Source organism: Mirounga leonina, unplaced genomic scaffold (genome assembly GCF_011800145.1).
Source record: "Mirounga leonina isolate KUSES-001 unplaced genomic scaffold, KU_Mleo_1.0 Mir_174, whole genome shotgun sequence".
NCBI classification, from domain to species: Eukaryota; Metazoa; Chordata; class Mammalia; order Carnivora; family Phocidae; genus Mirounga; species Mirounga leonina.
In genome coordinates this window covers 22,792,953-22,805,608 of record NW_023270451.1, presented here as the reverse complement: position 1 = coordinate 22,805,608, position 12,656 = coordinate 22,792,953, and the positions used below count along the sequence as shown (strand labels likewise).

Here is a 12,656-nt window from a genome sequence, read left to right as displayed (position 1 = left end):
GTCTTCAAACTACTTCTTCACATTTCAAAGCTATCAACATATTGCCCCCATCCCTCATGTCATCCTTCCATTTCTTCCTTTCTAGATGCAGCCTTTTGCTGGGTCTCTACATGACTCTTCAACCCTGGCTGTGCACAGAAACCCCTGTGGGATTTGACATCAACTGCATTTGTTTTCCTTTTACATTTTGACCCCCTATTTCTCCTGCCCTCCACTCCCCACCTCTGGCAACCACCATCTATGAGCTTTGTATTTCACTTTTAGGTTTTAATTCTACATATAAAAGAAATCACTTGCTTTAGTTCCCTCCCCCCGACTTATTTCACTTAGCATAGTGCCCTTAAGGTCCATCCATATTGTCACAAATGGCAGGATTTTTGTTCTTTTTTTTATGGCTGAATAATATTCCTCTGTGTGTGTGTGTGTTTATTCATCCATCGATGGACACTTAGGTTGTTTCCATGTCTTGATTCCTGTAAGTAATGCTGCAATGAACATAGGGAAGCATATAGTTTTCAAATTAGTGTTTTCATTTTCTTTAGATCAATACCCAGAATGGAATTCCTGGGTTGTATGGTAGTTCTATTTTTAATTTTTCGAGAAAACTCCACAGTGTTTTCCACAGTGGCTGTACCAGTTTGCATTCCCAACAACAGTGCATGAGGACTCCTTTTTCTCCACATCCTTGCTAACACTTTTATTTCTGGTCTTTTTGATAATAGCCATTCTAACGGGTGTGAGATGGTATCTCGCTATGGTTTTGATTCGCATTTCCCTGATTAATGATGTTGAGCATCTTTTCTTGTACTTGTTGGCTGTCTATGTCTTCTTTGGAAAAATATCTTTTTCAGATCTTCTGCTTATTTTTATTTTTTTAAAGATTTATTTATTTATTTGAGAGAGAGATTGAATGTGAGTGGGGTAAGGGGCAGAGGGAGAGAGAAAATCCTTCAAGCAGACTCTTGCTGAGCACGGAGCCAGACACAGGGCTCGATTCCTGGACCCCAAGATCATGACCTGAGCCGAAATCAGGAGTCAGACACTTAACAGACTGAGCCACCCGGGCCCACCTCTTCTGCCCATTCTAAAATCAGATTATTTATTTGTTTTTGCTATTGAGTTAAATGAATTCTCAAAATGGATTAAAGACTTGAATAGAAGACCTGAAACCATAAAACTCCTAGAAGAAACATAGGCAGTAAGTTCTTTGACGTAGATCTTGACGATGATTCTTTTAAATCTGACACCAAAAGCAAAAGCGACAAAAGCAAAAACAAACAAGTAGAATTAAATCAAACTAAAAAGCTTCTGTACAGCAAAGGAAATCATCAACAAAATGAAAAGCCAACCTACTGAATGGAAAGGAATATTTGCACATCATGTATCTGATAAGGGGCTAATATCCAAAATATATAAAGAATTCATTTAACTCAATTGCTCCCTCCCTCCCTCCCTTCTTTCTGGCCTTCTTTCCTTTCTTCCTTCCTCCACCTCATTTATGCTGTTGACCACTGTCTCCTTCAAGTAAATTTCTCCTCCCCGATATTCCAATATACTTATTTAGCTTAGTTCTGATCCTACTGCAGGTTTTTCCCCCTGTTCATTGTTTTGTCACTCATTTCAAATTCTCTGAACATTCCCCAAAAGACTGATTTTTTTGCCTCCTCTATATTTGCTCTAGTTCAAAAAGTTCAACCAAGTCACACCCATTAACTATGCCTGCTTTCTGGGAGAATTCCATTAATGGGGTATTCTTTATTTTTAATCAGCTCTTCAGTTCCATTCCTTCAAGCTTACCAGATTATTCTATTTGAGTTCCTCTCTTATAGCTGCTTTAAACTCAACATGTTGAAAACTGATTTTCCATCCTTTTATCCTTCCTTCTTTACCTTTTACCCCGTATGACATCTCTTCTTTTATATATACATATATAGCCCCTTTCAGTGACCTCTCCACCCATTTATCAACATCGTAGTTTATTTTTAAAACATCAAGTGCAAAGAAATATACTGTTGGGTATGTGTACACTTTTAAGAATAAAGGGGAGTCATATTACCCAAACCCTTCTATAAAGTGCTTTTGCATTTAATATTACATTATGGACTCCTTTCTATGACAGTGCATTTAGAGCTCCTTTACAATGCCTGTTTAGGATCCAGATGCATGGGAGTGCAGTAATATAGTTCTTCTGTTGATGGATATTCAGTCTGTTTCTGCCTTTACGTTCATTGTGAACAATGCTAAAATAAACATTCCTGTATATATATATATCTTCTGTGAGTATTTCCTTAGGATAAATGCCTAGAAGTAGAATCTGCTGCACAAAACATGAATCTGGGTTTCAGTGCTCACTCACTTTGATTTTTGACTTCCTCATTTCTCAGCCATCATCAGGGACTTTTGATACTTCCTGTCAAATGTCCTCATATCCTTTCTTGCCACTTCTTGTTAATGCCATCCTTCTGGCCCGGTCCCTTCTCCCCCCATACCTGAATTACTGCTGTACTGTAAGCTCATGTTACTCCTTGGCTCCAAAGCCCCAGTGAGTAAGCCCTGGGTCCTTACCATGAGCCCTAACAAGACTGGCCTTGGCTACCTACCTTTATGGCTGCAGGCTTCCCACTCTTGCTTTCACTCACTCTACTCCATCCACAACCTCACTATTAAGAGATGTGTCAAGGAAGTTCCTGTCGCAGGCCCTTTGCACACTCTCTTCCCTCAACTGGGAATGCTCTTTCTCCAGATACTCACATGGTTTGGTCTCCTATATCATTTAGGTCTCTGCTTTAACATCACTTCATCAGAACTTCCCTGACTGTCATGAAGAAAACATCTCATTACTCTTCTTTCTTTTATCTGGTTTTATTTTCCCTATGTAGTACTTAATACCAATGAAAATAAACACTTGTTTGTTCAACGTCCTAACCACCAGGAGCCTCCTGGTTGGCTTCTCTGTTTAAATCTCTTCATTTCAACCCACTAAACTTTGCATTGTTTTTCTTTAAACACCAATTTGGTCACATCAAAGATCCCAAAGACTTACTGCTTCTTAAGGCAAAGACTGTAATAATCTAACTTCACTTGCCAACTCTAATCACACCTTCTTGACCACTTAAATTGGTCTCTTTTATGTCTTAAAGCTGGACTGACTCATGGAAGCTGCTTCCCTTTGATAGAATCTCTCAGGTGTTCTTTTTATGGAATTTATCATCTTACACTGTGTGAATTATACCCAAGCACACCTTCTCATGTCGGTGTTCTCCACATCTTTTATCTCTTTTATCTCAACTCTGCATCTTGCTGAGACCATTTGCAATAGAAAGCTTAACAAGCTCTTTGGAGTTTTAGTGTCAAGCGTTGCTCATTCTTAAGTTGAGGATTTTTCCCTCCTGTGGAGTTTGGAGGTGTTTAGAGACTGTCACTAGTTCTTCCTTTAGCCATTTTTTTTTTCCTTTGGAGCAATCACAAGTGCTTCTCTCTACAAGGAGATGAAAATATTCCATCTGCCTGACACCCTAAGTACTAGTTGGAGGTGGGTTGAAATTGCTTTTTGGAGACAGGGCTGACAGCTGAGAGCTCAGTTAATGTTTCGATTTTTGTTTTTAATCTCTTCTCAGATAATACCGTGTACCTGCTGGTGGTGAACCATCCAAATTTTAAGTCCACAGTTGAGTTGTTTAAATTTGAAGAAGAAGAAAAATCACTTTTGCATCTGAAAACCATCAGACACAAACTTCTGCCTAAGTACTGAGATATATCATATTTCTATTTTCCTTTAACACCAGTGGATGGTTAATCCACCTTTGGTTTCTCCTTCCAGCCAGAGTGGGAGGGGGGATAATGGCTGGTCAATTCTCCTTTCTAATCATCACAAACTCCTCCAAATGGTCTTCTGCAGATATTTTTGAAGATTCAAACTCCTGAGAGAAGACCCATTCTCTTCCTCTCTCATTTCCCAGGCTCCCTGGATGCTGACTTATGGCTCTTAGCCTCAGAATGTCCATTCAAGCTGTTATTAAGACATAACTCTGTTCTTCTCCAAAACCAGACTTTGTATTTCAAACCCACACCAGTTTCACAGAAAAATTCCACATCATGAGCTTGCTTATTTATTCATTTATTTCTTTTTGTATTAAAAAATAGAATCTTAGATGTTTCTATGAATTAGAAACATATACCCAAGGGAGATCTGAGATCCGGTGCCTCTAAAGCTCCCCATCCTACCCCTACTGATGTTTGGGTGCATAATTTAGGGAGTAGCATATCTGTGGTTAACACTCAGTTCCAATCTTAGGCTTCTTGACAATATAACACAAGGAAAAAGAAAACACCCAGGGATCCCTGATCCCCGTCAACCCAACACAAAATCAACTTCCTCACTTGCCTTAGGACTTGGTTTGTGAGGCTAGTGAGGGATTTGGGACAAAAGTCTGACAAAGTCTTCCCAAACAATCTTTATCCTCTAATCATTAAGATTGTCTAGAGTCCCAGACTTTATTTGAATGATTAACAGACAGCATTGGATTGCCTCAGTATTGGTAAATCTAGATTTCTTTTAAACTGTGTGTTATTTACATGCAGGGACCTAGCAGAGTGCCTGGCACGCAGGCAGTGTTCCCAGGATCCCCTCCTCTCTTTTTTTATCTGGTGGTTTTGAAGATGAGGAAACTGAGATTGGAGAGAAACTGAGTTACTGGATGAAGGTCAATCAACTAATTAGTAGCTGCATAGGAACTATATGGCCCAAGTCTTCTTCTGCATCCCTAGGATGAGTACAGATTCAGAGAACAGCTTTTGGTGGAACAGGTTATTTATACATTCATTCAACAGATGTAATTTGGAAAGAGAATGAGATTACTGAACGTCTGGAGAATGTGCCACATACCAAGATACTTTAGGGAAAAGTATATAGAATAGAGAAGCTGGGCTAATAATAATTGTAATAACTGTAATAATAATTGCAATAATTGTGCATAATAATTGTGATTGTAATAATTGTGATAGTAACAATGAGCTTTAACTGTAAGTTAGGTGCTACAATAACCAATTTAAACTGATTACTTTATTATCTTTTTACAAATACCTTCTTAATTAGGTGTTATTATTATGCCATTTTGGAGTATTTAACTTGCTCCAGATAATACCATCAGTAAAATGGCATAGCTGGAATTTTAACCCTGTATCTCGAGGCTGAAGCGGCGGCTCTGAGCCACTCTGAAATAGTGAAAGTTTACTTTACTGGTTTCACAGTTAGTCTCGAAGCCTCATATTTGTCCAGATTCCCAGGGTTAGGGTATTTTTTTCTGGGCCAAGTGCAAAAATACATGTCTTTGGCAATATAGAAGCAAACTGAAAAAAAAAAAATAGTGCCACAATTAACTAAAATTCTGCTCTCTCAACTGAAGGACTAGCCATGTCTATTTTCTGCTTTGTATTTAATGGCTATTTATGTTGTTGTTTATAGCATTAATATTCCTATTACTAATCTATCACAATTGAAGTATGTTATTAATGATAACACAGCAGTCATGATCGATCATCTCTTACAGCCAGGCATGGTGCCAAGGTCTTCATATTCATTCTTTCATTTTATTTACCCTAACCTCACAAAGTCCAGAGAGGAAACTGAGGTATAGATTTTAGTGGCATGCTTGGTCCCATAGACAATAGCAAGCAATGTCAGCATGCAAATGGGGTCTATCAGATTTCAAAGCTATTACTCTGAAATATTCCTCTCCACTTTTTTTTACGAAAAACAGGCAAATGATTTGTAAAGTATACTACTCACTTTGGAAAAAAGAGAGGGGGAAGGAGAGAGAGAGAAGAGGTTTATGCCTGAGCCTGTACACACTAATCCTAAATTCCTGGACCTTTTTTCTCATGTCGCGGTAGTGATCACCACTGACGGAGGGTTCAGCGAGTGGCCGGCTTCCTACAAAGCACCCAACAAGCATTGTCTGACTGTGATTTCCACTGAGACTCTACAAATTAAGATTCTGACCCTTAGTCTTATACTAATGAGCTGTAGGATTTTGGGAAAATTGTTTAACCTCTCTTTACAGATGAGAAAACTGAGACTCTGTGTGCTTATCTAACTGGCCCAGGAGCCCAGAGCTGCGTCAGAGCTGATGGGCTGGCCATCATGCCCTCAGCAACGGAGCGGAGATAATTCTCTCCCAGATAATGGCCCTGGGGAACTTCTGTCACCTCAATCAGCAGAGAATGACTCACTTATGTGTTCACTGTTGTACCTATTAAAGCAGAAAAATAGACTCATATATCTTAGATTTTCAGTAACAGAGAGAGAATCAAAATCAGAAAGAAAATAAGCCGTAGCATCCCTTTCCTGAGCATTCTTGCTCGTGGACATTTTCCTCAGTTTAGAATCATGAAACTTTAAGGCCGGAAGTGACCTTCTAAGGCTAAAATATAGAGCAGTCCATCTCGTCCTCCTTTTACAGATAGGGAAACTGAGGCCCTGCATTGCAAAATGATTAATTTTACCTAAATGGCACAGCTAATCGTGACAGAGCTTTAACTAAAATGCAAGTCTCAAGATGGCCAGTGTTTTTTCCTCCCTCTGCCCGATGATATCCCAGACTGTTCAATGTGAGAGTGACTTCTGTATGAACATAAATGCATTTTGCCCTGATAATGATTCCTGGCCTAATTTAATGTCTACTGAATATAGTATATCTAAACACACACACACACACACACACGCACACACACACCATAGCACTATTTTTCAGATACAATTAATAGGATTTTTATGTTACATTGTTATAGTAACCTTTTAGGGTTTCTTAAGAGTAATTACTGTCTTTGAGGATCCTACAGGTGGCATTGAATATGAATTCATATGAATTCTGTGCCCTAACGGCTAGAGTGAAAGCTTCATCTGCATCTTGATTTTAGGAACAGCCATTAATGAATGCTAATCAATGCCTAATGCTGTAACGTACAAAACCTTCCCTTGTATATATCCTATATGTGTGTTTGAATTTGCAGTTTCAATGATATTGTTGCTGTGGGACCTGAGCACTCTTATGCCACAAATGATCACTATTTTGTTGACCCCTACCTGAGATCCTGGGAGCTCTATTTGGGTTTAGCGTGGTCTTACGTTGTTTACTATAGTCCAAATGAAGTTCAAGTGATGACAGACAGATTTGATTTTGCTAATGGAATCAACATCTCACCTGACGGCAAGTATGTGAACTCTTTACAATGTCATGCATTTCCCCACATTCTTATTAGACACCGTTAGAACATACTCATTTTCTAAACATGACATGCTCTAACATGTTATCTTGGTAAGAGGAAATTAGGAAGAATGTTAAAATATCTTAATTTCTCAGGGGATAAAATGTATCAAATCAAAATGTTCTATTTTGTGTAGGCATATTCTTTTAAATTGGGGAATAGGGATGAATATATCAAGAAGGGGAACTGTGATAAACATTTAATATTACTCAATAGCTTTGCTTTGAGGGAAGAATTTTGAGGTCGTAATAAGATTAACAGCATGTAGTTACATATCTCAGTAGTGCTGGTTTGTGACAAGATAAAGAGCTTGCACCAAAATGTAAATCAAGACACTGCTTTCTCCGTCAAGAAAGTGTTACTGTGGGGAAAAGTCCGCTTAACTAAGCAGTACGCTTCAAGATGTAGTTGATTTACGTTATTACTTGATGATACCCCGAAACAAACAATTCCCAGAGCAACACTGGCTGTGGGACCACACTTTGGGTAACATTAGTCTATCCACAAAAGCCATGTATCCAGTCATATATAACCTTCCTCATCTTCTATCATCACGGATTTCAGAAGTTAGTAACATAACTAGAGGAACCATGTGGACGGCTTTCAAGTATTTATAGCATCTCCTGGTCTTCCAAAGTAGCAGATAATATGTCGTTATTTCTCTCTTTGTTCTGGGCTGCACTGACCACATGTCTTTACGATGAGTGGGGCGTTGCACTGCGTGCAAAATACGAAATGCACAGGGTCAGGACCAGGCTCAGGGTGAGAGGGGAGGAAGACTTCTCTCAGATCGAGGCCAAGCATCTTGTCTTCTCCCATACTTTCTCTGGCCTAAAACAAGGGCCTGGTTGTCAAAGGGTTCTCCTGAAGGCTGCCTGAGAGAACTCGCTATCCTCTGACATGCAGAACCTGGGGACTGTCACTATATTGACAAGTGAAGAGAAGTAATGTCATACATTTTACTCCCAGATATTAAGAGCTGGTACTAGGGCTACGTTTCTTCCCTTCTAATCAGGGACAACTAGGTTCCTACCTTTAGAAACAACTTTTCAGAAATGAAAACGCCTTTGCACATTGTAAACTGACTGAGGTTTTTTTTTCAGAATTTGGTGTGCTTTGAGAGGGGTTGCATTTTCCAGTCTCTAAGCGAAGTTCTTTCCTAGGAAGGGTTCTTACAAACTTCACCGTAACCTTCTGAGCCGTATTACTTCAAGTGCTTTGATGTAGCTCTTTCTTCTTTGAAGGTATGTCTATATATCTGAATTGCTGGCTCATAAGATTCATGTGTATGAAAAGCACGCTAATTGGACTTTAACTCCATTGAAGGTGAGATGTATTAACACTGTAAGTTTGCAGAGTGATAATTAGATTCTAATTGATTTGTGAAATTAAAAGTGAGCAAAAAAGGACTGTCTAATTGGAGTGGGTGAGAACCAATTTTTCACTTCTTTATTAAGAGTCAACAGCATCATGTATGTTTGTTGTTCACTTTTACTCAACTGCAGAGTGGGAAGCAGCAAGCCAAATATCTCACCTATGAAACTTTGATTCTTCCTGCCCGAATGAATCCTCATTGCTCAGTTTCCCTTCCCTTCCTCCCTCCCCTTTCTCTCTCCCTTTCATTTTTCCCTCCATGTTGATGAAACAGCCAAGAAATCACCTCAACTGATATGTCGTGTGACAACGCTCTCCGTAATAGTTATAAATAATGTAAATCTAATATGAAGCCCAATAAAGTATCAAGGACTCCCGGTGGCCACTAAGCAGCCCTGCAGCCCAGCACTTTGCTACCTTTGTCTCCAAGACCCCCTCCTGCTCAGCCTCACCCCCCTGAGCTCCCCAGGTGGGGCCCTGCCTCAGGCGGGGCCCTGGTTCCCTCGGCTCCGATGCTCTTCCTCCAGATCTCAGTGGCTCTCTCCTTCATATCCTTCCAGTTTCCACTAAAATGTCACCTCAGCGAGGCATTCCCTGGCTACCTAATCTAGGCTTGCAGCTCTGTTCGCCTCGCTACACACACCCTAATAGTTTGCAAGCTCAGGGGCGTCCTGGCCCAGTCCGAACCACCCTCTTCCCCTGCCTCCACACAGAGGGCAAGGAGAGACCGAGAAAGAGGCAGGCCCCTCCAGATAGGTAGGTGGCAGGTTTAATAAACAAAGGCACTTATTTACTTGGCTTGTCTTCGGCAGCTGCAAGATGAGTAGCTCTCCGCACCTGCCCACCGGAATCTTAGAAGTTTATATAGAGGCCTTAATGGGGGCTCAGTCCCATACACCGCCCAGATGGGCTCGACAACACTCTACTCTGTCAAGGCTGTGTCCCTGGAATGGCTCCCACTGTGCCAACAGCGGGCAGAATACACATTTCAAGGACGGGGAGCCTTCAGTTGTCCAGGTCCAGCTGGAGGTTCAGCCAGGGGTTGTGGCCTCTCAATGACCTCCTCCAACACTCCATCCCTTGCGACAGCTCTTACGATCTCATATACCCCCCTCTTCTGCAACGTGCCCTGAGCAGTCAGCAAGGGGCTCACTAGCTTGGAGGCAGCGTGTTTAGTGGCTCTCTGGCTACCCTGGGGGCAGATAGCACAGCGAGAGTACAGGCACATGCAAGGGAGAACGCAGATTACAGCAATGATTCCCCAAACCAATGACCATGTTTTCATCCAAGGGCCCCATGATCTGAACCACTGATTTATTAAGTCCCCCAAGCTGAGGGTCAGATCACTCCAGGCATTCACTTGTGTCCTCACGTGATTTAAAAAGATGACACACGAGCAGACTCATCAGGCATGAACACACAACATTCTGTTTGGATAATGGCAAAGAGGTGGCGATAGTGTTTGAGGCCATCCGATCTGGGAGGACAGCTTTTATAATTAGAGACATTTCAGTGTTCAGTAAGGACAGGCTTTGTTGGCTCTCATTTAAGCCTTATTGGATGAATTTGGTCAGGGCTTTGCTTGGCTGTAGCTTGGGTGTTGTTTAAAACACGTCGGGCACGCTAGAGTCTCTCTATTTTGAGGGCAATAGAGCATCTTTGGAAATACGCCCTCCCACTGGGCCGCTGGGGTGGCTACTCTTTTTATGCACCCAGTCTCTGTATCTCCTAAAGGGTTTGTTGCTATAACTTAGATCCACACTAGGACATGAGCTTCCTGATTGCCAGAGGGTGTCATCCCCGCATGAGCTGGGATGTGGAAGACAGTAGGGACTGCCTCAGGTTTCTGCAGGCAGACTCAAATGTTTTTCCACATATCCTGCCCCCACCGGGGCTTACTCCCATCATCCACCCCTTGGCTTGCCACAGTCCCAGCCACAGGATTAATCCCTCTAGAACAGCCCAACTGTCAATGCAAAGGGTCACCTGTCAGGGCTCAGGAGTGATCACCAGCCAAACAGCCCCTAGTTCAGTCCACGGCCGCAGTTTCTTCCTGCTTCTATCCAGATGGTGTCAGTGTTGGGCTGAATAGCAACTGCAGTTCACGTGGATGGATTCCCTTGACTAGATCCATCCCCCACTCCCTCTCTACAAGCTGCAAGCACTGCCATGGAATTGGGGGTCGATGCATCTGGAGGATCTACGTATTCTACGGGGCCAGTAGACTGTGTTTCTAGAGGCCGTGGGCTGGTGGGCAGGGTGCTCCCGTGCTGCGGATCGGAACGCCACTTTGTCAACATGGGGGTCTGAGCCATGGCAGAGATGCGTGGCAGGAACATATTCTCAACCCACCCTTTGATAGGAAAGGAAGTTCTTAATTTGATATCCTCTTCCTTCCCGACAGGCTCCCCGCCCTGGAGCCGTACTGCGCATATACGGCTAGGAGCTGTTGCTCTAAGGAGTATATGGAATTTTCTGTCCCCTTCCAGGGCTGGGACCAAAATCCTAGGGGTACTCTGTCCTTCCATTATCCCCACCACAGTGCGCAATCCGTCTGGAGTCACAGACACATCAAACCCAAATAGTAGCCCTGCTTGCGAGATGCCCAGAGCTGTAATCTACTTCACTAGTATGTTTGCTTTCTCAAAGGGGACTTGCTGTCCTGATCCCCAGTCCTACACATGTCCTTTCTTTATCAGTCCATATCAGAGACAGAGACACGATGCCAGATGGGGAATAAAAGCCCTCTAAAACCCCCAAATCCCTACAAAGGTTCGCACCGCTTTCAAGTTCTTAAGGGTTGTTAAGCTTGCGCCTTATCAATCACAGCTTCTGGAACGTTTGTCTTGCCCAACCAAATGACTCCCAAAAGCCTTGTGGCGGTTCCTGGGCCTTGAATTTTCTGTGGGTTTGTGACCTATCTTCTCCCTTGCAGCAGTTCCAAGAAAGCTTGCAGAATGCCCTGCAGCATGTTCTTGGATAGTTTCTCCTATCTCTTTATGCCCCCAAGCAATTTATATTGTTTAACAGCTACCATTTTTTGAAGGGCTGGCAGGCCTACTGGTTCCCGGTGGGTGTTTCTCCTCGGCACTGGTTTGATTACTCGAACCAATAGATTCTCTGGTATTGGAGAAAGAAAAACCTCATATTCCTGGGGTAGTACGGAGGAACACTAAATTTCGTCAAAGAACTTTCTTAACCATAACCATTCGCTCTCTGTAACCATTGGTGGTGCTGAAAACTTCTGAGGGTCACCATGTGTTAGAGTACATTTGGATCCAGGCTCCACCAGAGCTGTCACTCCTGGAGGACCAGTGACAAGTGAGCTCAACTTGAGGCCTCTGATCATCTGTACCTGCCCTCACTTGGAGGCAGTCCTGGCCTGTATCTATTACCTGCGGTATGGGAGGCACCACCCCCAACAGCATTGCATTCCCGAAGTTTCTGCTGGAGCAGGCAGGGCATCAGGGAGGGTAAGGGGCAGATGGAGCAGGTCTGGATTGTTGTTCAGGTTTTATGGCTTTCCACCTGCCAATGAACACAGTGTTGCGTTGTCAGTTTTTCTGTTCAGGCGAGCTCCCTACGGCAATGAGGTTAAACCACATTTGTTTCTGGGTTATTTTTACTGGACCTTTATGGCTGATCAGGATAGTCTTTAGGTTTTATGGGTGATCTCTCTGTCTCAAGTCTTTCCCACAGCCCGTACCAGTCCCGGGATTTGTCAGTTTTCCCCAAACCAACAATGGATTGCCCAACATTATAAATATCTTGTCCCACAACTGGGCTCAACCTGGACATGAGTGTCCCATAACAGGTGTTGGGGCGGACCGGAGTATACCACTTTTCATTCTTGCCGTGAATGTGGCCTGATTAGGGCTTTAAAGACAGAGGCTGAGGTTGCCTGTCTCATTCCCAACTCCCTAAGGATTGTTGTACCTTCTCTGTAGATTTTCAGGGTTCCACATGCCCAGGGAGGTGTCCCTCATTGGGCCAAACCTCCCTGCAGGCTAGAAGAA

At 42.6% G+C, this 12,656-nt stretch overlaps 1 protein-coding gene across 1 annotated transcript in view; it reads left to right on the top strand.

Annotated features, from left to right (window-relative positions):
- Nucleotides 1–12,656, top strand: part of PON1 (paraoxonase 1) — a 31,959-nt gene that overhangs the window by 11,517 nt on the left and 7,786 nt on the right. The window contains exons 5-7 of the mRNA XM_035021416.1: nt 3,618–3,744; nt 7,012–7,212; nt 8,511–8,592. Of these exons, the coding sequence (XP_034877307.1) occupies nt 3,618–3,744; nt 7,012–7,212; nt 8,511–8,592 (410 nt within the window). The remainder of the gene's footprint in view (nt 1–3,617; nt 3,745–7,011; nt 7,213–8,510; nt 8,593–12,656) is intronic.